Raw genomic sequence first — 27,969 nt, 5'->3', positions numbered from 1 at the left:
ATGTCGAGGGGATCCTTTTGACAAAGTTAGTAGAAAGACCAATGAGCAAAACGACATTACTGAACCTCGTATTGAGCTGATCAAGTGGAGGGAATCTACTCTTTGGAGTGCAGGAGGAGGATAGGTGATCTTATCGAGGTGTATAAGATTATGAGAGGAATAGATAGGGTAAAAATAGGGTCTTTTACCTAGAGTTGGGGAATCGTGAACCCGAGATCATGTTTCAGGTGAGGGGGGGAAGATTTAATATGAACCCGAGGGGCGACTTTTTTACACAAAGGGTAGTGGGTGTATGGAATTGAGCTGCCAGAGGAGGTAGTTGAGGCAGGTACTTTGGAGAGAAGGAATGGGCGACGTTTCGGTTCAGACCCTTCAGACCCGAAATGGCGCCTATTCCTTCTCTCCATAGATGCTGCCTCACCCGCTGAGTTACTCCAACATTTTGTGTCTACCTTCGATTTTACCAGCATCTGGAGTTCTTTCCTACACACTGCTGGTGCAACTCAGCGGGTCAGGCAACATCTCTGGAGGACGTTTTGTTTGGGATTGTGTTCGTCGTTCATCAGTAACAAATGGTCCTTGTGAAATTTTGTACCTTTTGAAACTCCGCCATTTGAAATGTTTCTTGACCGAGTGTGCCGTTACACTATGTACGATGGAGACTCTGAGGCTGGAAATGGTTCCTTCACGTTGGTGAAAATTTACGCCTTGGACCAAGCTATCCAACTTTGTACACAGTTCCCCACTGTCCACGTAATCTCTGGCCCAATCTGCTTCAAAAGACGTGAATGAAGTTTCCTTAAACACGTAATAGAAGTGTATAAGATCGGGAATAGATCGGGAAGATGCCAATTTCCTGGTTCCTAATGGCTTTAATTCCACCAGCAGTAAGCATTAACTGATAGAGTTGTAAATAGGATAAGAAAGTTAAGGGCCTGTCCCACTGTACGAGCTAATTCTCCCGAGTTTCTCCTGATTCGAACTCGGAGAATTACGGTAATAGCTGCTTGTAGGTACTTGGGGGCTCTCGTGGACATTTTTCAACATGTTGAAAAATCTTCACGAGTCTTCACGAGCTTACCGCATTTCCCGAGTACCTGCCGTTAGCGTTTCGAGCTGCTAAGAAACGTCCCGAGCTCCGACGTACCCGCTACGCACATTCTACGTACTTAACACGAGTTTGATTTTTTTAAACTCGGGAGAGCTCTTGAATTAGCTCGTACAGTGGGACAGCCCCTTTAGGTTACAAATTTAATAAGTTACAGAAATAATTGTAGGCTGAGACTTTATTCCTTGGAGTGAAGGAGCTTGAGCGATGATCTTATAAAGGTGTATAAAATCATGAGAGGAATAGATCGGGTAGATGCACAGAGTCTCTTGCCCAGAGGAGGGTGAATCGATGACCAGAGGACAGAGGATTAAGGTGAAGGGGAAAAGATTTAATAGGAATCTGAGGGGTAACTTTTTCACACAAAGGGTGGTGGGTGTAAGGAACAAGCTGCCCGAGGAGGTAGTTGAGGCAGAGACTATCCCGACGTTTAAGAAACAGTTAGACAGGTACATGGATGGGACAGATTTGGAGGGATATGGACCAAATGCGGGCAGGTGTGACTAGTGTAACTGGGACATGTTGGCCAGTGTAGGCAAGTTGGGCTGAAGGGCCTGTTTCCACACTGTGTCACTCTATGACTCTATGACTTCCTGCCTCTGAGCTTGGAATCAACCAAAATCTCAGGAGCACAGACCAAATGTGGGGGCTGAAGGCAGTGGTGCTCCACCTTATAATTAAAACGGAGTCGTTGTTTTCTGTGTCCAATTCCATCATTTAGCCGTAATTAAAGGAGGACGTAATTATGAGTAATTTCAATGGTAAATGCTCAGCCATGGGTCACCATAAAACAATGGGTTCCTTTTAGAGTCTGATCTTTTTCGATACTTAATTTTTTACAAGGTTGTGTACGCCGCCCAGTAAACTGTGCAGCAGGAATGCGGCTGAGAAGATTGAGAAGGTTCACCTTGGAGCATGTCACTGCATTGACAATAACGATGCTGTCAGGGGTGACTGTTTCGGAACATGCCCATTAGTGAGTGTTCTTTTTCTTTTCAGGCGTTTAATGTTCGGTCATGAACACACTGAAGGCGCAGCTTCCCCCCAGCCAAAGATTAACCATGTGAACGATTTCCAATCTCTTGGTGCTTTTCTGTCCCGTTTGTTACACCTTTCTAAACCACGGGAATCACAATATGAACACGTGCGTGGATATGGAGACAACAGCATGTTCTCAACATAGAAACATAGAAAATAGGTGCAGGAGGAGGCCATTCGGCCCTTCGATCCAGCACAGCCATTCATTGTGATCATGGCTGATCGTCCCCAATCAATAACCCGTGCTTGCCTTCTCCCCATATCCCTTGACTCCACTAGCCACTAGAGCTCTATCTAACTCTCTCTTAAATCCATCCGGTGATTTGGCCTCTACTGCCCTCATGGCAGGGAATTCCACAAAATCACAACTCTCTGGGTGAAAAGGTTTTTTCTCACCTCAGTCTTAAATGGCTTCCCCTTTATTTTAAGACTGTGGCCCTTGGTTCTGGACTCGCCCAACATTGGGAACATTCTTCCTGCATCTAGCTTGTCCAGTCCTTTTATAATTTTATATGTTTCTGTAAGATCGCCCCTAATCCTTCTAAACTCCAGTGAATACAAGCCTAGTCTTTTCAATCTTTCCTCATATGACAGTCCCGCCATCCCAGGGATCAATCTTGTGAACCTACGCTGCACTGCCTCAATGTCCTTCCTCAAATTAGGAGACATTTGTACACAATACTCCAGATGTGGTCTCACCCAGAGCCCTATACAACTGCAGGTTGTTCTTTGCTTTAAGATACATTTACTTTAGGGTCAGTCTGGAGATACAGCGTGAAAACAGGCCCACCGAGTCCGCGCCGACCAGCGATCCCCGCACAGCGCACTATCCCCTGAGCTTGGTAACAACCTTTCCATTTTCATAGTAATTTTGTTACTCTATTGAAGTAAGACACACAAACCAACTTGGGGGCCTTGCCCTATTTTTTCATTAGTCCTGGGCAGCTGGGTGGCGTAGCAGTAGAGCTACAGCCTTACAGCACCAGAGGCGCGGGTTCGATCCTGACTACGGATGCTGGCTGTACGGAGTTTGTACATTCTCCCCGCGACCGCATGGTTTTTCGCCGAGATCTTCGGTTTCCTCCCACACAAGACGTACAGGTTTGTAGGTTAATTGGCTCGGTATGAATATAAAATTGTCCCTAGTGTGTGCAGGATAGTGTTAGTGTGCGGGGATTGCTGGTCAGTGCAGACTCAGCGGACCTAAGGGCCTGTTTCAACGTTGTATCTCTGAACTAAACTAAACTAAACTTTACTTAAAGGCAGCTTTGGAAAAACATGAAATCCTCATAACGGGAGTTTTCAACTTGATCTGCCTTGCGTGTGTGCAGGAGACTGATTTGCAGATGTCGGGACTGTTGTATGCCGTGAACAGATAGACTTTTGTACTCAGCAGCTCCGGTTTCCAGTTATTAGGTATTGCAGTGGCGGCTTCTTCCCCTCCCAGCAGGCACTAACAGCTCACAACTTGCATCGCATCATATTTATACTGAGCGCAGGAACCATCTGGATTAAACAGATCCACTGGATTTTGAGCATAATAGCGGCTTAAAAGGCACAGTTAAGTATGTGAAACCGGGCAGCGGATGGTGGCATGAGACATGTTGCTTGGTGTTCCGAATATGATGTTCCTGTCACAATTTCCCATTAGTTCCCTGGAGTAATACGTTAAGTCGAACGGTGAAGAAGGAAAGAAATTTTGATCTTCGATTTGAATAATTGGATGGGAACAGCTCTGGGCTTAAAACGAAAATCTTCTCAAGATCACATTTCACCCCCTCTCCCCAATATGAGGTGACTTGCAATATTAAACAGGCCAGTCTCACCGTGTTTCAAACGTTGTATATTTAGTGGTTGGCCAGGAGCAACGTGAATAATGAGATGTTAGATGCACAGAGAACAGATTAACATTTCAGTCGTGAAAATGGACTATTAATCATGTTGCGCACATGTGGCACAGAAACCTTCTTTATAATTGATTTTAAAAAGCGCGCAGACTGACTTTTTCAGAAAGCCATTGTACATTTAGCCGGCACTGTGCTTGAAGGAGAGTGTATTGGGTTGTCAGTAGCAACTGGGAAGGATGTGTGTTTAAAGCTGTAAGTAATTTGTTTGGTCTGAACCACCAGGGAATGCTTGTGCTGGAGAGGACAAGGATCCAATGTATTTTGACTGATGATGTTGTTCTCCTTGCGTGGCTCAGGGCAACATATTCCGATTACCAGATTCCCCCCGTCAATGCTTCACTCTCTTCTGGGAGTTGACAAGGTCCCTGCAACGTTAATTCCACCTGCCTTATGGTTGCTTTCTCCACATTTGTGTTGCAGAAAATGTGTTGGTTGAGGTGAAGGCGTTGAGACAGGGGTCGGATACGCCGGTATCTGTACACTGTAAAGGGCTCGATTGTAATCATGTATAGACACAACATGCTGGATTAACTCAGCGGGACAGGCAGCATCTCTGGAGAGAAGGAATGGGTGACGTTTTGGGTCGCCATCCTTCTTCAGACTGATTGTAATCATGCCTTGTCTTTCCACTGACTGGTTAGCCGGCAGCGAAAGCTCTTCACTGTACCTCGTCGGCACATGCGATGATAAACTAAAAATAACAGGATGGGATAACTGCACTATCTTACGACTGGGAGTGATGTTGGGAGACCATTTACTATTCCTATCAAGGGGGCCATAAAAGGGGTCACATACGCACAGCACAGTGAAATTCTTTTGCATAACCCATATTTTGGCGCTGTTTATAAAGAAAAGTCCAAAGTCTTTGCACTCCACATGCTGGAAGTACTGGAGCGCCCCTGATCCAGGTAAGCCCCAGGCTGTTGCAGACCCGTGACCCAGTTCAGTTTGGTTTATTGTCATGTGTACCGAGGTACAGTGAAAGGCTTTTGTTGCATGCTATCCAGTCAATGGAAAGACAGTACATGATTACAATCGTGCCATTTACAGTGTATTAGATGCGTGATAAGGGAATAATGTTTAGTGCAAGGTAAAGCCAGTAAAGTCCAATCAAAGATAGTCCGAGGATCACCAATGAGATAGATAGTAGTTCAAGACTGCTCTCTCTGGTTGTGGTAGGATGATTCAGTTGCCTGATAACAGCTGGGAAGAAACTGTCCCAGATTCTGGAGGTGTGTATTTTCACACTTTTATACCTTTTGCCTGATGGCAGAGGGGAGAAGAGGAAGTGGCCAGCGTGTGACTCGTCCTTGATTATGCTGCTGGCCTTTCCGAGGCAGCGTGAGGTGTAATTGTAGTCAATGGAAGGGAGGTTGGTTTGTGTGATGGTCTGGGCTGCGTCCACAATTCATTGCAATTTTGTGGGGTTTTGGATGGAGTTGTTCCAAAACCATGCTGTGATGCATCCCGGCTTTCCTGACCCGATGTCCCTCTTCTCTCCCGACTGCCTCTGTGTCCCTGGGAAGGCACCTCCTGCGGCCAATGTTGGTATTTGTTCGAACAGCCACGCTTCCTTCCATTTTGCAGTTGGTTAGCAGATGCATGGGGCTTGTGTTGGCATCTGCCGCACCACTACAAGTGGTCCAGCAAATATCACAGGACGCAAGAAAATGGAGCTAACATGGGCCACAAGGATTCTCTAACCTGTTCTGCTCTTTAATAGTTTAGTTTATTGTCGCGTGTACGGAGGTACAGAGAAGCTTTTTTGTTGCGTGCTATCCAGGCAGCGGAAAGACTATACATGATTACAATAAAGCCGTCCACATTGTACAGTTGCAGAATAGAGGGTATAACCATGCAGCAGAAAGGTGCTTGAGAGCTACTGCCTCACAGCCCAGAGACCCAGGTTCGATCCTGACCATGGTTACTTGTCTGTACGGAGCTTGTACGTTCTCCCCGTGATCTGCGTGGGCTTTCTCTGAGATCTTCGGTTTTCTCCCACACTTGAAAGACATACAAGTTTGTAGGTTAATTGGCTTGGTATGAATGTAAAATTGTCCCATGTGTGTGTAGGGCAGTATAATGTGTGGGGGTCGCTGATTAGCGAGGATGAGGCAACGAAAAAACTGAAACCAAAAAGCTAAAGGTTTAGTGCAAGGTAAAGTCCAGTAAAGTCTGATTAAAGATAGTCCGAGTGTGTCCAATGAGGTAGATGGTGAATAAGACCATGGCTTCTCCGAACTTGACCTCAGCTCCACTTTTATGCATGTTGCACGTAACCCCTGACTTTCCTAGGCTATTGTGATAATCCTTTCACAGCCAAACACTCCAGTCAGAAATGTCCCCTCTGATTTCATGTAACAGTTTCTATCCAGCTGTTATCAGGCAACTGAACCATCCTACCACAACCAGAGAGCAAACATAGAAACATAGAAAACAGGTGCAGGAGGAGGCCATTCGGCCCTTCGAGCCAGCACCGCCATTCATTGTGATCATGGCTGATCGTCCCCTATCAATAACTCGTGCCTGCCTTCTCCCCATATCCCTTGACTCCACTAGCCCCTAGAGCTCTATCTAACTCTCTCTTAAATCCATCCAGTGATTTGGCCTCCACTGCCCTCTTTGGCAGGGAATTCCATAAATTCACAACACTCTGGGTGAAAAAGTTTTAAATGATCTCCCCTTTATTCTAAGACTGTGGCCCCTGGTTCTGGACTCGCCCAACATTGGGAACATTGGGTCTGAAGAAGGGTTTCGGCCCGAAACGTCGCCTATTTCCTTCGCTCCATAGATGCTGCTGCACCCGCTGAGTTTCTCCAGCATTTTTGTGTACCTTGGGAACATTTTTCCTGCATCTATAGAAACTGAAATAGTACTGAACTACTGTCCACCTCTGATGTCCCTTGGGCTATCCTTGACCGCACTTTACCTGGCTTTACCTTGCACTAAACGTTATTCCCTTGTCATGTATCTGTCTACTGTAAATGGCACGATTGTAATCATACATTGTATTTCTGCTGACTGACTGACTGACTGCACCTCGGTACACGTGCCAATAAACTAAACTGAACAACATAAAAATGAAATTAATATTAATTTCCTCCCAAGGCCATCATTTTGTTTGTTTTTATGCAGACCGATTTTTCAAAATCTCTATCCCAACCTCATGATTTACTTTTAGTATTAGAAATACAGCATGGCAACAGGCCCTTCGGCCCACCAATTCCCTGCTGATCATCAATCACCCGTACATTCTAGTTCCATGGTATCCCACTTTCTCATCCAGTCCCGACACACTGGGACAATTTAACAGAGGCCAATTAACCGACAAGTCTGTGCGTGTTTGGGATGTGGGAGGAAACCGGAGCACCCGGAGGAAACCCACGTGGTCACATTCCCATTCCCACACTGACCTTTCTGTCCTGTGACTCCTCTACTATCAGAGTGAGGCCAAACGCAAATTGGAGGAACAGCACCTCATATTTTGCTTGGGGTAGTTTACAACCCGGCGATATGAATATTGATTTTGCTAACTTCAAGTAGCCCTTGCATTCCCTTTCTACCCCACCCTGGTCGTTGTACTAGTTTCGCTGTCGTCCTACTGAGTTTCACTTTTGCATCACCCGTTATCACCTTCCCCGCAGCCAACAATGGACCATTGTGGGCTTTTCCTTTCCTTGATCATCGGTGCTGGCTTTGATCTGTATTTTCGCATATCTTTCATTCATTTGTTCTACGTACTATTTCATATTGCTCGTTTCCCTCTCCCCTGACTCTCAGTCTGAAGAAGGGACCTGACGTGAAACGTCACCAATTCCTTCTCTCCAGAGATGCTGCCTGACCCGCTGACCTACTCCAGCTATTTGTGTCGATCTTCAGTGTAAACCAGCATCTGCAGTTCCTTCCTACACATGTTTGTGATCCATGTGCTTCAGTACTTCATGCTCTTTGGGCCATGAAAGGCCCTGGTTGTTTACGGACAATTTAGTCACCTCTGTGCCGACATAGAGTTAGCTTTCAGCCGCAACATGAAGCTGTTAATACACATGGTTCTTGCGAATCAAATAGTGTGTAGATCGTGGGTGGGATGAGCATGGAAACAGTAAAGCTGCTGCTGCTGGCAAAGAAATGGGTTCAGGCTCAAAATTGATATTGATGGTCTTATGGACTGTAAAGTGGAAAACTCAAAGTGGAAAATGACAAGTTTCCCTTTTTATGTGAGACCACACAGGCTGTGTTGAGTAAAACACAGACTTACACACGGACACGCAGCTACAGACTCGCACACACAGACACGCACACAGATACGCCGCATACACAGGCACACGTACAGACACACATAGATACGCACCCACAAACACATACATACATGAACACAGACATAGACATCCAGACAGACACACATACAGACTCACACGCAGACACAGACACACACATAAACACGTGTACACACACGCACAGGCATACGCATAGGCATAAGCACACAGACATACAAATACACGCGCAGACACAGATGCACACACAGACACACGCGCGCGCAAAAGTATACACAACTGCACACATACAGACACAGGTATACATACAATCACACACAAAAACACACACACAGACACATACATACATTTTTTGCACATGCACACCCGGATGGACACACACACACGCGCGCACGCACACGCACGCGTACACACACGCGCACACACACACACACGCGTACACACACACGCACACACACACACGCGCGCACACACACATGCGCACACGCACACACACACGCGCACGCACACACACACACGCGCACGCACACACACACAGAGCTGTAATTCTCAATGTACCACAACCTTTTCAAAGGAAGATCTCCCCAACAGTGAGCTGGAACCCCCCGCCCCCAAATCAGCATTCCTGAGGATGTCCCAGAATAGCAAAAGTAAAAGAAGCAGTCATTAGAATAATTCATTTTAAATGTTCCAAGCCTTCCATTTGATTTAGTCAATTGGCAATACTGGGGCAGAGTGAGTGGCCGTTGTACTGAAGAGGACGGGACGTTGTTATTTATGTGCCTGAGCTATTGAAGTGCTTGCAAAGGCATATGTGTATGCTGGGGGAAGTGTATAGGAGCCTGGAAATGTGAGCCACCCTCTTCACGCGTGAGAAACGGAAGGATTATGGAAACTTTTCAACTGTTACTGCAGCCCAGTGTTCTGGTGTCCAAAAGCCTGGCAGCACAGGAATGATATTCAAAGTGCCAGTGGGTGTTGGCTCGACTTATACAATAAGAAGAATGCATGCAGGCTGCAGCAGTCTTTTCGTGACTAGCTCCAATTTATCTGTTTCACTCTGGGGCAGGATCTTGATGCCGAGCCAGTGGCAGGCGAGACAAGCCAAAGAACGCAAAGCAAAGCAGCTTTTCATAATTTGAGATGATTTGCAGCTAATGCCATATGTGTAACTTATTGCCTCGAGAGCTTGTCCACAAAGAGCTGTTCGGAGCGCCCTTAAGCTCTAAGAGACAAATAGGATTTGTTTGGTTTTTTTTCCAAAATCCATGACTGTCCTCACCAAAGATAGGCACACAATGCTGGAGTAGCTCAGCGGGGACGGGCAGCATCTCTGGAGAGAAGGAATGGGTGATGTTTTCGGGTCGAGACCCTTCCTCGGACTGAGGGTCAGGGGAGAGGGAGTCTAGAGATATGGAAGGGAAAGTCTGAAGAATGATCCCGGAGAAAACCCACGCAGGTCACAGGAAGAACGTACAAACTCCATACAGACAGCACCTGTAGTCAGGATCGAACCCAGGTCTCTGGCGCTGTAAGGCAGCAAATCTGTGTCACCGTGCTGCAGCATATTTCATATTCTATTTCAACCTTCTGAAATATACATGGTTTTATTCCATTAGATCTTTCGTCTTAATGTTCCTCCAACGTGCTACGAAAAGAAGACATAAAGAACTGGAGATGCTGGTTTACAAAAAAACAGACACAAAGTTCTGGGGTAATTCAGCGGGTCAGGCAGCATCTCTGGAGAAGATGGATACAAAAATGCCCCACATGTTCTCCAGAGATGCCGCCTGACCCACTGACTTTCTCCATTGCTTTGTGATGGATTCAGGCTCGATGGTTTGACATGAGGTAAATAAGTACTTGAAGGTCAGTCAGAAAACATAGATTGTACATAGAGAAAAAAACTATGTATAGTCAATCTATTCTGACTGACCTTCAAGTACTTATTTACCTCATGTCAAACCATCGAACCGGAATCCATCCGTCTCATTCCCTTTTTAATGGAAGGTTCTGTTTACGGACCACAGCAGCATTCCAGAAAGGAGGCTTTTTTCCCTCAGGAGTTTTATAATGAACTTAGGCTCTTAAGGGCCTGTCCCACCTGGGCGACATTTTCGGCGAGAGCCTGAAAAGAGGTTGTCATGGCGTGGTTGGGGGCGTGACGCGGGGTGACGTATATAGTGACGTGCGGTGTCTCCATGTCACCCCTGGATTTCGGAATGTTCAAAATCTTCAGGCGACATCTGGGTGTCTTATCACGTCGTGCGCCCTGTCACACGCTGACGTGCGCTGTCCTGCGAGTGACGGTCGGTGACGCGTGTATATAAAGCGCCGACCTATCCATTAAAAAGTTATTGGTCCATAGATTTATTGTAGATAAGTTCATTTCCAATGTGATTATTCGGTGTAACCTTCTTGTGTTGTGAAGGCGGGTGACGCGTTGTGTCGTAGCTTGACGTGTCGGTGTGTCGAAGTTGTACGAGTGTTGTACAACTTGACGGTTTTTAGGGCGACAGTCACTGACGTTCGCAGTCGCCGAAAAAATCGCAAAGTGGGACAGGCCCTTTATATTCTGCAACACACCTCATTGTTACCCCTAAGATAGTCACAAAATGCTGGAGTAACTCGGCGGATCTTGACAGCATCGCCAGAGAAAGGGAATAGGTGACATTTTGGGTCGAAATCCTTCTTCAGACTACGTTTCGGGTCGAAACCCTTCGTCAGAAGTGAATCCAGCATTTTGTGTCTATCTTCAGCGTAAACCAGCATCTGTAGTTCCTTCCCACACTCACTGTTGCCCCTGACTGTCTGCAAGGGACCAAAATGAGTTCTGGAAACTTGAAAAATAGCAGATATTTACTGGTAGACTGCATTTACTTTGAGAACTGCGGTTAATTTTCCAAAGACAATTATATCAATTTTATTATGAAAGAGTTCAATGGTTGTTGAATACTCTGGGGCTCGATGCAAGAGCCATATGATTTTCAAAGCAAATTCCTTTGCTTCAGATTTCTTCAGTCTCTGTTATGTGTCTGGAAAGAAGTATGGAACATGAACATCTGTGGCCATTACACAATGGGAAGAATGTTGCTGAGGAATTGAGTTTTAGAATATCAAAGTCGTAAAAGCACTAAACAACACCAGTGTCCAGCTGATCTTCAATATTTGAACAAGCAAGACTTTAAGTGCGAGGAGGAGATATTTCAACTATCATCCCTCTGTATTAAAAGGGCGGCACAGTGGCGCAGCTGGTTGAGCTGCTGCCTTCACAGCGCCTGTTTCTATCTTGTCCTCGGGGGCTGTCTGTGTGGAGTTGGCATGTTCTCCCCTGTAACCGCGTGGTTTAGTTTAGTGATACAGCGTGAGATCAGGCCCTTCAGCCCACTTAGTCCGCTCCGACCAATAATCGCTCGTACACTAGTTCCATGTTATCCAAGGTTTTTCATCGTACACACTAGGGGCAATTTACAGAAGTCAATTAACCTTCAAACCTGCACGTCGTTGGACCATGGTGGCCTTTGCATCTTGTTCGTCACAAACATTGTGGGCCAAACATTGTGTGCCCGCCCGTGTGCAGTACTGTTCTACGCGCTATTATTGAAGCTTATGACAGCGAAATAACATGTAAAGCAATGTTAGATCACTGTGCAGTGATGCATATTCCACTGATGTATGAGATTCATGACACAAGTCTTGTACTCGTTCATGAGCCACAGTTTCAAATTTGTCCATTCATCATTCCTGTTGACGTGATTTCCTGAACAAGTGGTAACAGTGAATGAATCCTGTCCCGTTGACCTTGCCTTAACATCCATCTTGCACTGTGCCAATACTGAACAACTCACTTAAGCAACTTGTCCACAGTCCCAGTCAGAAAGTGGTTATGATTAATTTGGTCGGCAGTCAGACCAATTGTTTTAGTCTGTGGGAATTCCAGTCCCAAATTTTTATCAACATCATGAACGGGGGGAGGGGGGAGGCGGGGTGCAAAAACAGGTCCTTTTTTCTTGCAACATCTCAGTGGTGCAGTGTTGCAGAATACTTGACAAGTGCCTATTTTTCATTGTTCATTTTAGATGCAGGTAATTCAAGTCAAGTCAAGTCAAGTCAAGAGAGTTTATTGTCATGTGTCCCAGATAGGTAATTAAAATGAATTTGCAGCACATTTTAAAGCCAAACACATCCTATTAGGAAATAAACTGGAACCCATAAATCATCCCGGCACTGATGGATTGCTGCAATTTCCCTACACGAAGAGTAAAAACACACGGAAATTCAAATTAATGTATTTCCATTAATCATTATTGACTGGCAGAAGGGAAGCTGCTGAGCCGCTGTCGTTCTCACAGCGGTGGAGACCCGGGTTCGATCCTGACCGCGGGGTGCTGTCTGTGCGGGGTTTGCAGTATCTTTCTGTGACCGCGTGGGTTTCCTCAGGGTGCCCCGGTTTCCTCCCACAGCCCAAAGGCGTGCGGGTTTGTCGGAAAATTGGCCTCAGGAAATTGCTCCTAGTATGTAGGCAGTGGATGCAAAATCCGGATAGCGGCACAGTACTGACAAGGGCAGCACGGTGGCGCAGAGATAGAGTTGCTGCCTTACAGCGCCAGAAACCTGGTTTCGATCCCGACTAGGGGTGCTTGTCTGTATTGAATTGGTACGTTCTCCCTGTGATCTGCGTGGGTTTTCTCCGGGATCTCCGGTTTCCTCCCGCACAACAAAGGTGTGCAGGTTTGTAGGTTAATTGGCTTGGTATAATTGTAAATTGTACCTAATGTGTGTAAGTGTCTGGGGATCGACACAGACTCGATGGGCCGTAAGGCCTGTTTCTGCGCTATGTCTCTAAACTAAACGAAACATATAAACATATGATCGATGGTCAGCATATACCAGGAGGGCCAAAGGGACCGTTTCTTTATCCGTATGCTGTTTCTTTCGATCAACCTATTGAATGTTTTGAATCTCATGCTCAAAGTGATCAACTTGCGAGTTTCATTTCTTGGTCCACTCATTATTTTTATTATTTCTTAACAGGAACTTAGCGATTGGGATTGGACTGCAGAATTTCCCCGAAGGCCTTGCCGTTAGCCTGCCTTTGCACGGTGCAGGTGTGTCCAAATGGAAGGCTTTCTGGTGAGTAAGTAAAAGATAAGAGTGTATAAAGAATCATTTAAAATCAGATTTAATCCACTTAAAAATCTAACCATTAGGTTTAAAATACTCTTTTTTCTTAAAAAATCCAGAATACTAACTGGATATACTGAATACAACTGCAGTGAGTTGTGGATGCAGCCCATCACACAAACCAATCTCCCTTCCATTGACTCCATTTATACCTCACCCTGCCTCGGCAAGGCCAGCAGCATAATCAAGAATGAGTCGCATCCCGGCCACTCCCTCTTCTCCCCTCTACCATCGGGCAAAAGTTATAGAAGTGTGAAAACGCACACGCCTCCAGATTCAGGGACAGTTTCTTCCCGGCTACTATCAGGCAACTAAATCATCCCACTGCATCCAGAGAGCAATCCTGAACTACTATCTACCTCATTGGTGACACTCGGACTATCTTTGATCGTTTTCTGGCTTTACCTTGCACTTCCCTTATCATGCATCATGTAAATGGCTCGACTGTAGTTATGTATAGTCTTTTGAGCTCTTATACTTCCTTATCTCTGTAACTCCCTCTCCCTTAACACTCAGACTGAAGAAGGGTCACAACCAGAAACGTCACCTATTCCTTTTCTCCAGAGATGTTGCCTGACCCGCTGAGTTACTCCAGCTTTTTGTGTCTATCTTAGAAAAGATCAACACAGAAAATAGACACAAAAAGCTGGAGTAACTCAGCGGGTCAGGCAGCATCTCTGGAGAAAAGGAATAGGTGACGTTTCTGGTTGTGACCCTTCTTCAGTCTGAGTGTTAGGGGAGAGGGAGTTACAGAGATAAGGAAGTGGAAGAGCTCAAAAGAGTTGCAGATCAAGGAAAATGTAGAATAGACCATTGTTAGCTAGGAGAAGGTGACAACAAAGCAAACAGAGATAAAATGTAATCAGAGGGACAGTCAGACTGGTCGGAGAACTGGGAAGGGGGAGGGATGGAGAGAGGGAAAGCAAGGGTTACTTGAAGTTAGAGAAGTCAATATTCATACCGCTAGGGTGTAAGCTGCCCAAACGAAATATGAGGTGCTGTCCCTCCAATTTGCCCTGGGCCTCACTCTGAGCTCACTCATTGACCTCACTCACTGGCCTTACTCAATCACTCTCACTCAGATGATCACGGAAAGGCGGAGCCCACAATGGTCCATTGTCACCTGCGGGGTAGGTGATGATAACCAGTCATACGAACAGTGAAACACAACAGGCCGACAGTAATAATAGTGCAATGACTAACCCTAACCCTAACCCTAGGGGAGACAGAGGGAGAACTTTCTTTTAAGTGATCAAGGAGGTTGGTTGCAAACTTTTCCTTGGCGGCGTAGAAGAACGGACAACAGCAAATCAGTTAGATTGAATTGGGAGGCCTTCAGTGTTTTGATTGTTGCTAAGAAAAGCTAACAGTGTCGTGTTTTTAAATGTCAAAAACCACCCGCTTTGCTGTTTTGTTTTTCTGTCTTATCTTATTGGCAGTTAACTTTGTGTCTCCTTCCCAAGTAAATCTGTCTTTTTTGTGAGATAAAACCTTTTTTCTTTTCAACACAGCCTGCTTTGATCACATATCTCCATGTCATCGCGTTTGAGTGGTTTTGCACAGCAACAGAAAGCAGGTTTCTCTGCAGATACTTAGTGTTATCTGCAGACCCTGTGTTTCCTGATAATTCCTATCAGGCAGTTTCTCACTGTGTTCTTAGGCCACATGGCGTGAGAGAATTATTACAGCCGATCGGCAAGTTTGCACTTGTTGCTGGAAGTGATCCGCCTGTGATTTAATCCCATGTTTTCTGGTTTGCGCCCCATTCTTCACCCCACAAGATGCAGTTTGGGAAGTCAGGGCTGAACACCGTTCCCCAATACCAAACCTTAGGCTGGAAACGAACAGCTGGAAAAACTCAGCGGGTCGGGCAGCACCCGTGGAGGGGATGGACAGTCGATGTTTCTGGTCCGGACTCTTCTCCAGACTGATGGAGCGGGGGGTGGGGGGGGATGGGGAAGATGGAAAAGAGAGATGAGGTGGGACTGGGACAAAGCCCAGCAAGTGCGGCTCGGTGGCGCAGCAGGAAATTTTCTGCCTTACAGTGCCAGAGACCCAGGTTCGATCCTGACTACGGACGCTTGTCTGTACGGAGTTTCTACGTTCTACCCGTGACCTGCGTGGGCTTTCTCCGAGATCTCCGGTTTCCTCCCACACTCCTAAAACGTACTGGTTTTTAGGTTAATTGGCTTGGTAAAAGTGTAAATTGTCCCTAAGTGTGCGTAGGACAGTGTTAATGGTCGGCGCAGACTCGGTGGGCCGAAGGGCTCGTTTCCGCGCTGTATCTCTAAACTAAACTAAACTCAAGGATCAAACTTGTTTTGCGGTGATCGTTGGTCGGCACGGACTCGGTGGGCTGAAGGGCCTCTTCCCAAGCTGTTTCTCTATACTAAACTAATTGTCAGGTTTAATTGTTTACTCAGCGTCTCACTTCTCTAACTCAAATTGTTTCCCTGTTGTAAAGGTACGGCCAGTTAAGTGGCATGGTTGAGCCAGTGGCGGGAATATTTGGTGCGTTTGCCGTAGTCCTGGCCAAGCCCCTGCTGCCCTACGCCTTGGCTTTTGCAGCCGGTGCCATGGTATACGTTGTAGTTGACGACATCATTCCCGAAGCACAACTCAGGTGAGCACTGAATAATTCCTCGCAGCTTGGTGGAGTTTTACCACAGTTGTCTTTCCCAGTTTACCAGACAAGGTCAAGTCAACTCGAGTCTATTGTCAAGTGCAGGAGTACGGGTGAGATACAGGTAGCTTAGTTTAGTTTAAAGATACAGCGTAGAAACAGGCCCTTCGGCCCAACGACCAGCGAGCCCCGCACATTAACACTACCTTACACACACACCAGGGACAATTTTATATTTCGACCAAGCCAATTCACCTACAAACCTGCACATCTTTGGAGTGTGGGAGGAAATCGAAGATCTCGGGAAAAACCCACGCAGGTCTTGGGGAGAACATGCAAACTCTGTACAGACAGCGCCCGTCGTCTGTGGCACTGTAAGGCAGCAACTCTACCGCTGTGCCACCATGCCACATAAAAGTACAAAGAAAATGTTGCTTGCAACAGTAACACAGGCACATAGACTGAGACAAACACATCAAAATATATGACAGTCAACCCTCGCAATAATGCTACAGAGCGGATTTTGGTTTTAGCGGACTGAGGCTCCAGTTGCACTCCCCCCCCCTCACTCCCGCCAGTTACCCAACGAGTTGGCGCCATGTGGCGGGAGCTTCTGGTTACGGTAGAGAAGGAGAGAGCAAGCAGCATGAAGGCGGCATGAGTACCAGGCCCGTCCCAGCTTCCCCGTCCTGTGAATCACCACTTGTTTAACCCCCGCAACGCCACGTACTTCCCTCCCAGCCTTGGGTTAAACGTTACCCCCCCCTCACTCTGTTATAACGGACAATCGGCAATAACAGACTACACCCCTCCTCCCCCTCTCTGTTATTGCAAGGGTTTATTGTGTATAAACCACGTATCATTCTGCAGATGTCGGAAATTCACTGTAAATTCTGCAAGTTCACCAGTGTAAGCACCATCGCAATCAGCAGATTCAGGCTATTAAGAAAACACTGTCTCCAGTCTCAACGTCACCCATTCCTTCTCCCCAGAGAGGCTGCCCGTCCCACTGAGTTACTCCCGCATTTTGTGTCCATCTTCGATTTAAACCAGCATCTGCATTTCTTTGCCTCACATCCACTCAACGTGCTGGAAATGAACAGCAGCTTCAGGTACAACTAATGCCTTGGCCTTGGAGAGACCATGGGAGAGATTTACCAGAAGGTTCCATGGATGAGCAGTGCCAGTCACAGAGTCATACAGTACAGAAACTGTCCCTTCAGCCCAACTTGTCCATGCTGACCAAGATGCCCCATCAACACTAGTCTCACATGCCTGCAATTGGCCTCTATCCTTCAGTACTCCAAAATCCATTCCCATCCATAGTAAAGTGGATTTAATGAATGTATTCTGAATTGTGGTGGGATTTGATGAAAAAAATGAGCCTGCTCCCAGCAGGAGGGAGTTTGATCAGATGTGGTTTTAGCTCTGGAGGCCAAGTTTACAGGATAATTTCCTTTCCCACAGCAGATTGTTATGATCGAAAATACACTGTTTGAAAGGGTGATGAAAAGAGCTTTAATAACATTCAATTAAAATATAGAGATGGGGAAAGAGCAAGGGAATGGAACTGATTGTGGGCTCAGGCAGAGAGGGTCTAACAGCCTAATTTATGTCCCGATTTAGTCCGTCTGGATTGACACAATGTTAAAAACGGGCACAGCAGGTTAAAGTTTCAGGTGGCACCCATTTGTCAGATGAACATCAGGTAAATAAGGAGTCTGAAGAAGGGTCTCGACTCGAAACGTCACCCATACCTTTTCTCCAGAGACGCTGCCTGTCCCGCTGAGTTACTCCATCCAGCATTTTGTGTAAACCAGCACCTGCAGTTCCTTCCTCCACATAAGGAAATAAACATCTGCAGTTAGATAAAGTTTTAATAAAGCTGTTCAGGTGATGCTTCATAACGTAAAGCAAGTTCAATTGCTTTATAAGTAAGAGCAGACCATTACAATTGAATAATTGCCTCTGAACTCATTGCCAATTCTTTAGTGATTCCCACGGTGCCTAAGAGATATAAATTTACTTCAACTTTGCTTCAACAAGCTGAGCAACAAAGTGATCCAGTGATAAAGGGGCATCACGGCGGCACAGCGGTAGAATTGCTGCCTTACAGCGCCAGAGCCCCCCGGTTCGATCCTAACTACGGGTGCTGTCTGCACAGAGTTTGTACTGTACGTTTTCCCCGTGACGGCGTGGGTTTTCTCTGGGTGGTCCGGTTTCCTCCCACACTCCAAGGACATACAGGTTTGTAGGATAATTGGCTTCGGTAAAATTGTAAAATTAGCCCTAGTGTGTAAGATCGTGCTAGCGTACAGGGATCGCTGGTCGGTGCGGACTCGGTGGGCCGAAGGGCCTGTTTCCTGTGCTGCATCTCTAAACTGAACTAAAAAAGGGTAGATGAGCTTCCACTAATAATTTGTAATCTCGTCCCCAACATAATGTGGAGGTGTGAAGTAAATTGCACTGAGTGAAAGTAATGTTTAACCTTTAAAACCCTGTGTTCTTTAGGAGCTCTTAGATTTATATATTTGTCATTGGCACAAGTTCTAAATCAGGTGTAAACAGTTTGTGCTCCTTTTAGATGGCCGCTTTCATTAACTGGGTACGAGGTGTCAGGTTTTCTTGCCCTTGCTCCGGGCTTCGTGCAATATATTGGGTCTCAATTGCTTGAAGGTGCAATTTTTTTTCTTCCAAAACTTCCATTCTGGTCTCCCCTTTGAGCTTTGCCACATCAAAGACCATTTCCTGGCCAGATGTGTATGTGGACAAACTATTAGCAGCTGCAGGCCTTTATTGAGGCCATTTTTGTGCGCTTTACTAGCAAGCACAGAGCACTGTGGAGTGACTTTTATTGTATTTTGTTAACTACACTTCTGCTTTGTATCAGTCCCACTGCTGTGTTTCCAGCACCAACAGCTGGGCTGATATTATAGGTTCCTTGTTCTTCCAGAACGTACAAAGCTGGTACTATGCCAGTGACGAAAGGCTACAATTTTATTCGGAAATTGTCCTCAATAAAACAGGGTGGCTTAATTTTCATTCCTTCAGCGAATTGTGTCGAGGAGCAGTTTGATCTCCCTCTGGTTTCCTGCAATGCAACGCAACGCACGGGTGGCACAGTGGCGCAGCGGTAGAGTTGCTGCCTTACAGCGCCAGACACAATGATTCAACGATGCTTTATTGCCACATGTACCTGGATACAGTAAAATGCGTTGTTTTGCATACAACCCAGTACAATCATGTCGCAGACATCACCTGGGCAGTACACAGGTGTCAGAACGTTTGGCCCCAACAGAGGTACAAAAGTTTACCCAACAGTCCTATCTACTGCCTATCCCCCCCCCCCCCCCCCCCCCCCCCCCCACGGGCCTCCACTCCCCTCCCTCCCCCCCCCCCCCCCCCCCCGTCTGAAGAAGGGTTTCGACCCGAAACGTTGCCCATTTCCTTCGCTTCATTAATGCTGCCTCACCCGCTGAGTTTCTCCAGCAGTTTTGTCTAACTTACAAACCTCTACGTCTATGAAATGTGGGAGGAAACTGGCGATCCCGAAGAAAACTCACGTGGGTCACGGGGAGAACATACAAACTCCGTATAGGCAGCACCCATAGTCAGGATTGAACCCGGGTCTCTAGCGCTGTAAGGCAGCAACACTACTGCTACGCCACCATGCCGCAGAATTTCCGAGGAAAACTCTGGATTTTACCATCCAGTTCAGGCAAAGGGAAGTACTGAGCTCACTTCAATTTTCCTAATCATTCTAAAGCACTGACGTTGAATCATTCGAAGGGAAAACTGTTTGTAACCTTGTTCTTGTTTGTAGTGGAAACGGCAAGCTCGCTTCCTGGACCTCCATCGTAGGCTTTGTCTTGATGATGTCGCTCGACGTAGGCCTTGGATAATCTGAAGATGTGCTGTTTTCTGAAGAAATTACTTTTTGGAACATTATTGTCATCTCTACTAATATATTTTTCTCTCTCTGTCTCTCTCTCTCCCTCTGCGAAAGATGCTGATGTCATCACAAATCTTGATGACATCATCAAACTGAGTGCACATTTCTACATTGATCTCACTGGAGCACAATAATGACAGCTTCTGGTCTGGAGGCAGGGGGGGGGGGGGGGGGGGTTACCTATATAACTTGACCCCTTTCAATGGTCTGGGCCATGGATCATTCTGCATATGTTTCTTCTGTTGTGGGTGTCCTTAATGCTTGAATCTTTGTGGCGTGTTTATAATGAGGTTTCCAGTCCACATCCCTTCCCACTTCAGTGATGGAGTCCAAAAAAAAAATCCCACCATTAACTCAGGTTAGGAATAGATTTAGAATTTGGTGTCGACAATTTTGTAATATATTAATACTGCGATTAACTATGTAGTTATTTTAATTATGATAACCTATTGAATGTTGAATTCTGGTGCATCACAAAGTGAGCAGAGACCTTGAAGGATCATTATTTTACACTGTAAAATTATAGAACATATGATCTTTAATGTATACATTCGAGAAGACCTGTCACGGAAAACCTTTGAAACCTTCATTCTGATGTGAAGTTCAAGTCTCAATTTGCAGCATCCTTGAAATCATCTATTTCTGCATTATTATTATTCGATCGGTGATTTCTGAAATAGTTTGAGATGTGCAGGGATGTTTACAGTGACATTGTCTGTATTTTTTCACCAACAAGTGTGTCGTTGTCCTCGAAAAGGGGGTCTGGTTAAATGTGCCTTTGTTGATTCCGAGCCATTTGTTTTGTTAACGCAGAAAGAGCACAAGGACAGAGACATTTATTTGGGCCACTGTTACGTTTTTATAACCCGCTGGCACAAAGGTTGCTATTGTTCCTTTAAAGTGACCTGCTGGCATTTCCAGCAGACTTTACCTGCACTTATAGAATGTTAAAGGGGAACAAGCACAGATTTCTTGATACCAAATCAAGGATGGTTTAGTAGATTTCCTTTACACAAGAGACATTGACTAAATATAGAAGCCAACTAGATCCAAGGGGGTTTGAAGAAGGGTCCCGACTTGAAATGTCACCTATCCATGTAATATCCAGGGATGCTCCCTCACAAGGAGTTTTGATACAAACGCAGAGCTTTGCCAGTGTGGAGGCTGCATCATGGAGAAGATGCAGACTTTCAACCGCTGTCTTTGATGGTTATGGGATGGCTGCATTGGTGCTGCATTGACCATTTAGCTCGCAAACGCTGCACAAACAACTGATGGACTGATACCGGGTATGTTGCTGCATGGACTCCTCCAGATTTTATCCTTCTTAATAAGTCAGGTAGCAAACAATCGGAGGGAGGCAGAGAATATCTCAGGAGCAACGAATAAAACATTTTCGAGTATTGCGTCTGATGTCCAGGAATTTAAAAAGGACACATTAAACTCTGGTGCAGTCATTCCCATGCTCCACACAAAAGAAAGTAAACTACAAATACGACTCATGTCAGGCAGAACCCAGTGTTGCACCGTGCCTTTCCCAGTGAATACAATGGGCCAGTGTGTTCAGAGGTTAAAAGTGTTTGTGCCACACTCACACACCCATTCGCAGAACTTGACATCGGTGTCCTTTTGGCCAGCTGCTCACTTTAAACAGAACGTAAGCATACAATGTCATGTTTGTTTTGAAGTAAATATATAACTACAGTAATGAGGTGAATTGTAAAAAGGTTATTGAAAGATATTGTTTCGGCACAAAATAGTTGGCATTGTAACATAAAAAAAGGGGGGGGGGGGGGGAAACTTGTGGGTGACTTGGAATAAATTATAATACATGAACTCTGTAAACCCTAACACGAGTACCAGGGGTTTAAGGTTAGAAAGCATTTAGACAATAGACAATAGGTGCAGGAGTAGGCCATTCAGCCCTTTGAGCCAGCACCACCATTCAATGTGATCATCCCCAATCAGTACCCCGTTCCTGCCTTCTCCCCATATCCCCTGACTTCGCTATCCTTAAGAGCCCTATCTAGCTCTCTCTTGAAAGTATCCAGAGAACCAGCCTCCACCACCCTCTGAGGCAGAGAATTTCACAGACTCACAACTCTCTGTGTGAAAAAGAGCTGAATCAGCTCTCTCCCAAAGTTTTTTTCCGATCATATTGTTCTTGGGGTATTGCTATCTGATAATGTCATATTGCGAATGAGTTTCTTTATAATTGGCGAGTCTGGTATTACTTTTCCAAAGAAAGGTAATAGTTCATAAGTTATAGGAGCAGAATTAGGCCATTTGGTCCATCAAGTCGACTCCGCCATTCAATGATGGTTGATCTATCTTTCCCTCTCAACCCCATTCTCCTGCCTTCTCCCCATAACCCCCAACACCCGTACTAATCAAGAATCTTGTCAATCTCCGCCTAAAAAATATCCATTCACTTGGCTTTCCGTGGCAAGGAATTCCACAGATTCACCACTCTCTGGTGAAAGAAATTCCTCCTCATCTCCTTTCTGGAGGTTCGTCCTTTTATTCTGAGGCTTTGGTCTCTGGTCCTAAACTCTCCCACTAGTGGAAACGTCCTCTCCACATCCACTCCATCCAGGTCTTTCACTATTCGATAACTTTCAATGAGGTTCCCCCTCATTTCTTCGAACTAGCTTTGACACTCAGTTATGAGTGACCCAGATACTCAAATAAAGGAGGCAAAATTCTCATGTTTGCAACTATATTCAAAACTACAATATGTTTGGAAAGCTGCCTTCAAAACCATGGTTGAAGATTGCTGTAGATGGTGATCTGTGTGAGTGGAGGGGTGGCTCGGAGAGTACATGGAGAGGGGTAGATATGCACACCACAGTTCTTTGTGTGACCGCACTCTGTAAGACTACTATGAACGTTAGCCATCAAAACCTGTCAGAGATAATGAATGAATGTTAATATCATTGCTGTTGGGAGCCCAGAAATGTGTATCGTGAAGCTAGATGGAGTAAAGAAAAGTTATTAGTTTCACGTCTTCCTCAAAAGGCTCCGATTTGGGAATAATTGCTCCTATGGGCTTCTAATGAAGTTTTTCAATACAACCTTTTAACCTGAAGGATTTTTGTACGTTTATCTTGAATTATTTAAAAACCAGTCAGCAAATCTTGTTTTGGTGACTGGTTTTATAATGACGATGTATCATCATTTTGTTGTGTGAAGACAAATTATCGGGATAATTTGCTTTCATGTCATGTTTTCTTCCCAACTCTGGACTTCATGCACTGAATCATTATGAAAATGCCAGATGACCAGGGTCTTTGATACCAGCTACGTCCCAGGAGAAGATGTATTCCAATTCTATATGATGAAACCTTAATAAGGGCGCCTCACAGTGCCAGGGACCCTGGTTCGATCCTGGCCATGGGTGCTGTCTGCATGGAGTTTGCACGTTCTCCCCAGTGACCGTGTGAGTTTTTCTCCGGGTGCTCCGGTTTCCTCCCACATCCCAAAGACGTGCAGGTTTGCAGGTCAATTGGCTTCTGTAAAATTGCCCCTGGTGGGTTGGATGTTAAAGTGGGATAACACGGATGTGTGGGTGATCAATGGCCGGCATGGGCTCGGTGGGCCGAAGGGCCTGTTTCCACGCTGTACCTCTAAACTCTAAACTTTGTCTCCTTTTGGACTCTTGTCGCTTTTAATTTGATTTGCCTTTATTTCTATTGCTGTTATAAATTCTTCTTTAATCAATAACTCCCTGGCATAAACCCTTTCAGGACAGTGACACTGATTGTCGGAACTAATGTAAAGATGAGTTTCAATGTTATGATTAGAATCACAGGATTCAGGGCTTGATCGGGGGGGGGGGGGGGGGGAGCTCATTGCTTTCCAATGATTTCTGAAACGCGAGTGATGTAGCAAAATTGAAGCAAATTAAACCATGTTGAATCACACAAACCCTTTGTCAGTTGTCTGTGGTAAATTTTGTATCAGCTTCGGCTGATGAGAAACTGGCTCAGCTGGCAGAGCTGCTGCCTCACAGCGCCAGTGACCCGGGTTCGATCCCACTCTCGGCTGCTGCCTGTGCGGACTTTGCACTTTCTCCGTGTGACCGCATGGGTTTCCTCACACACCCCAAACGAGTGCGGGTTTGCCGGTTTATTGGCCCGCTGTAAACTGTCCCGTGTGTGTACGGGGAGTGGATGAGAAAGTGGAATTACGTGGAACTAGTATGAATGGGTGATCGATGGTCGGCATGGACTCCGTGGGCCGAAGGGCCTCTTTCCATACTGTATCTCCAAAAAACTGGGAAGTACTAAACTAATAAAACTATGGTATCATTCATAACACCTGACACGCATACCAATCACGAATCTATCTATCTCTGCATTAAAAATATCCATTGACTTGGCCTCCAAAGCCTTCCGTGGCAATGAATTGCGGAATTCACCACCCTCTGACTAAATAAATTATTTTTCATCTTGTTTCTAAAGGTTTGTCCTTTTATTCTGTGGCTATGGCGTCTGGTCCTAGACTCTCCCATTAGTGGAACTATCCACTCTATCCAGGCCTTTCACTATTCGGTAAGTCACCTTGGTTTTCTCGGGCATCCTTATGGACCTATTACGGACGCCCTTTTAAAGCAGGTCCGCAGAAAAACTCCAGTTGAGATAGTCGGAGTCGGGAAAGTTTGAAAGAATCCAGGGTAGCCCAAAGACAGTTTTCATTCTAATTCTATCTCTATTACTTCATCTGCCTGAACACTTTGGCTTAAACATAGTTTGATTCATGAGTGAACCAGACGAAATGGTATCGCTACTGAGCGGAGGGTGTAAGGGCCAAAAGGTTTCTAAGCCCTGACTAATAATTGGCATGTCAGTCCAGGAATACAATTTAGAGCTGCACTTCCTTCCTTTCTCCCTCATTGCTTGAAGTCTGCAGTCTGGGAGTGATTATCCCAGCATGTCTGTGCACACAGTATACTTTTATTAGCTCTTGTTTGAACGCTTTCTCTTCACCTCTTCTGGTCCTTATTCCGTGACGACGTAAACAAAGGAAAAATCGAAGGTGTTTGCAGAGAGATTTAAATCCTGACTAGTAACATAAATGAGGTATCTTTAATAATCCAAACGGACATGGTGTTGAGCAAATTTCAGTTGCGACTCTTATATACTGCCTCAGTGTCATCTACTGCTCTTACACTCTAGTATTTAAATATGATTGTGCCAATGTACAGTAAGATTTTTACATAACTGTGCAACAATAGAATTTCATTTTAGCTCGGTAGCGTTACAATAAAATAGTTCAGTTTGGTTTAGTTTCTATGTGGAATATTAAACAGTGCCTGCTCACATGATTCCATTTCAGGTCCAGTGTAAGTTGTACCATTTCGTAGCTCATGGGTGGCTCAGCGGTCGAGTTGCTGCCTCACAGCGCCAGAGACCCAGGTTCAAACCTGACTACGGGTGCTGTCTGTATGGAGTTTATACGTTCCCCCCGTTCGCTCCGGGTGCTCCAGTTTCTTCCCACACTCCAAAGACATACAGGCTTGTAGATTAATTGGCTTGGTAAATTGTCCGTAGCATGTGTAGGATAGTGCTAATGTGCAGGGATCGCTGGTCGGCACGGACTCGGTAGGCTAAAGGGCCTGTTTCCGCACTGTATCTCTAAACCAAACTAAACTATTGTCACATGTATTCTAAAATTGGAAATTAATTTATGCAAAGATGATAAACCAATACCCCATGGGTAAACAGAGTGGCGCAGCAGGTAGAGCCACTGCCTCACAGCACCAGAGACCCGGGTTCGATCCTGACTACGGGTACTGTCAATGAAATTGTACGTTCTCCTCGTGAGAGCGTGGGTTTTCCCCGGTTGCACAGTCCAAAGACGTGTGCGTATGTAGGTTAATCGGACTCTAAATTCCCCCAAGTGGGTGGAGACTCAATGGAAAAGAGTGATAACATGCAACCCGTACATACGGGGTGATTGCTGGTCAGCGTGGACTTGGTGTACCGAAGGGCCTGTTTCCATGCTGTAGCTTCCAATTCAATTCAAATTCTTTCATGGTCTCAACCATGTTAGTAGTGAAAGCTCCACTGTTCAACTGAATTAGGGCTCGCTTGGCATGGGAGAAATGATTCTTTCCTCAATTGTTTCTCATCCTGAATCGTTAACTTGCTGATGCTCACCATGGTTGTGCGGGATGAAATATTTTAATCCGAATACAGTTTATTGCACCTAAATTGAAGTAATTATATGTGTAATGTGACGGAGGTAGCCATGCTTGAAGATTTGTCCCTCCAGGCGAGTGTGGAAGTAAGCGGATATCTGCTCTGGCCCAGTGCCAGACCAAAAGACATGCACTTAACATCAACCATCACGCCACAGGTGAGACTTTACATAAACTAACATCACAAATAAAGGAATTAAAAAAAATAAAAGAGCAAAATGAATTGTTCCCCTGTTGTCTTTGACTATTGTTGAATTTGTGTGTTGTCTTTGACTATTGTTGAATTTGTGAGACCAAAGTGATCGCTGACAACCCAGAAGGATGGTGGCGGACACAACACACTGGAGTAACTCAGCGGGACAGGCAGCATCTCTGGAGAGAAGGAATGGGTGACGTTTCAGACTAGACCCTTCTTCAGACTGAGACTCGGGGGAGAGGGAAACTGGAGGTATGACAAGGTACAAAGAATCTTAACGACAAGGTACAAAGACGTTAGAGGGATTCCCGCTAAAACTGACCCAGAAAACACTGAAAAGTCCCCGAGACTGGTGACCCGAAACTGAAAATAAAGCTGGAGTAACTCAGGCAGGCAGCATCTCTGGAGAGAAGGAACAGGTGACGTTTCGGGTCGAGTCCTCTCTTCAGGCTGGTTAGGGGCAGGGGAAACGAGAGATACAGACGATGATGTGGAGAGATAAAGAACAATGAATGAAAGATATGCAAAAATGTAACGATGATAAAGGAAACAGGCCATTGTTAGCTGTTTGTTCAAGAAGGAGCTGCAGATGCTGGAAAATCGAAGGTACACAAAAATGCTGGAGAAACTCAGCGGGTGCAGCAGCATCTATGGAACGAAGGAAATAGGTAACGTTTCGGGACGAAACGTTACCTATTTCCTTCGCTCCATAGATGCTGCTGCACCCGCTGAGTTTCTCCAGCATTTTTGTGTACCATTGTTAGCTGTTTGCTGGGTGAAAATGATAAGCTAGTCCGACTTGGGTGGGGAAGGGATAAGGGAGAGAGGGAATGCTGGGGCTACTCTACGACCCAAAAGTGGAATGCGTGCCGTTCATCTGCACCAGTCCCTTTCCCTTTCTCCTGACTCTCAGCCTGAAGGATGGAGGCTCTGCATGGGGCGGGTTGCAATCTATCACTACTGCAAGTTATTCCTCCTCCCAGTCAATAGCTATTTAGATAATGAGGCTAATGTTTGAAATATGTTTTCCTGGCATGGGTTCTCTCCCACTGGGAATGCATCTTGGCACAACGCCTACAATGTTATGCCTATTTGGATGGAAAACCAGGAGGAGCACATCGACATTTTCATCTGGATCTGCTCAGGCCACGGACCAGTTGCTGGAACGCACTTAACGTTCAAGCTGTGCCTGACGGTATTGCGGAGAGACTGGAAATTGGTTCTGTCTGGAGCCAAATTGGTCCGATGCGCAAAATCAAACTGTAAAGGGAGCGGAGAAGGTTTACGAGGATGTTGCCAGGACCCAAGGGCCCAAGCTACAGGGAGAGGTCGAGCAGCCTCGGACTCTATTCCTTGGAGTGCAGGAGAATGAGGCCGTGACCTTATGGAGGTGTACAAAATCATTGGAGGAATAGATCGGTTGGGCGCCCAGTCTCTTGCCCAGAGTACGGGAATTGGGAAACAGGGAGCATAGGTTTAAGGTGA

The 27,969-nt window shown here is 45.7% G+C and overlaps 1 protein-coding gene across 3 annotated transcripts in view; it reads left to right on the top strand.

Moving 5' to 3' along the window:
- Positions 1-26,157, top strand: part of LOC129708260 (zinc transporter ZIP11-like) — a 515,212-nt gene extending 489,055 nt beyond the window's left edge. For all 3 annotated transcript variants that reach the window (XM_055653905.1, XM_055653904.1, XM_055653906.1), the window contains 3 exons: positions 13,362-13,460; positions 15,976-16,134; positions 19,958-26,157. In XM_055653905.1, the coding sequence (XP_055509880.1) occupies positions 13,362-13,460; positions 15,976-16,134; positions 19,958-20,036 (337 nt within the window). In that variant the 3' untranslated portion in view covers positions 20,037-26,157. The remainder of the gene's footprint in view (positions 1-13,361; positions 13,461-15,975; positions 16,135-19,957) is intronic.
- Positions 26,158-27,969: the final 1,812 nt, after the last annotated feature.

Source organism: Leucoraja erinacea, chromosome 23, assembly GCF_028641065.1.
Source record: "Leucoraja erinacea ecotype New England chromosome 23, Leri_hhj_1, whole genome shotgun sequence".
Classification (NCBI taxonomy): domain Eukaryota; kingdom Metazoa; phylum Chordata; class Chondrichthyes; order Rajiformes; family Rajidae; genus Leucoraja; species Leucoraja erinaceus.
Note: the sequence above shows the minus strand (reverse complement) of the source record. Positions and strands in the feature narration are given on the sequence as shown.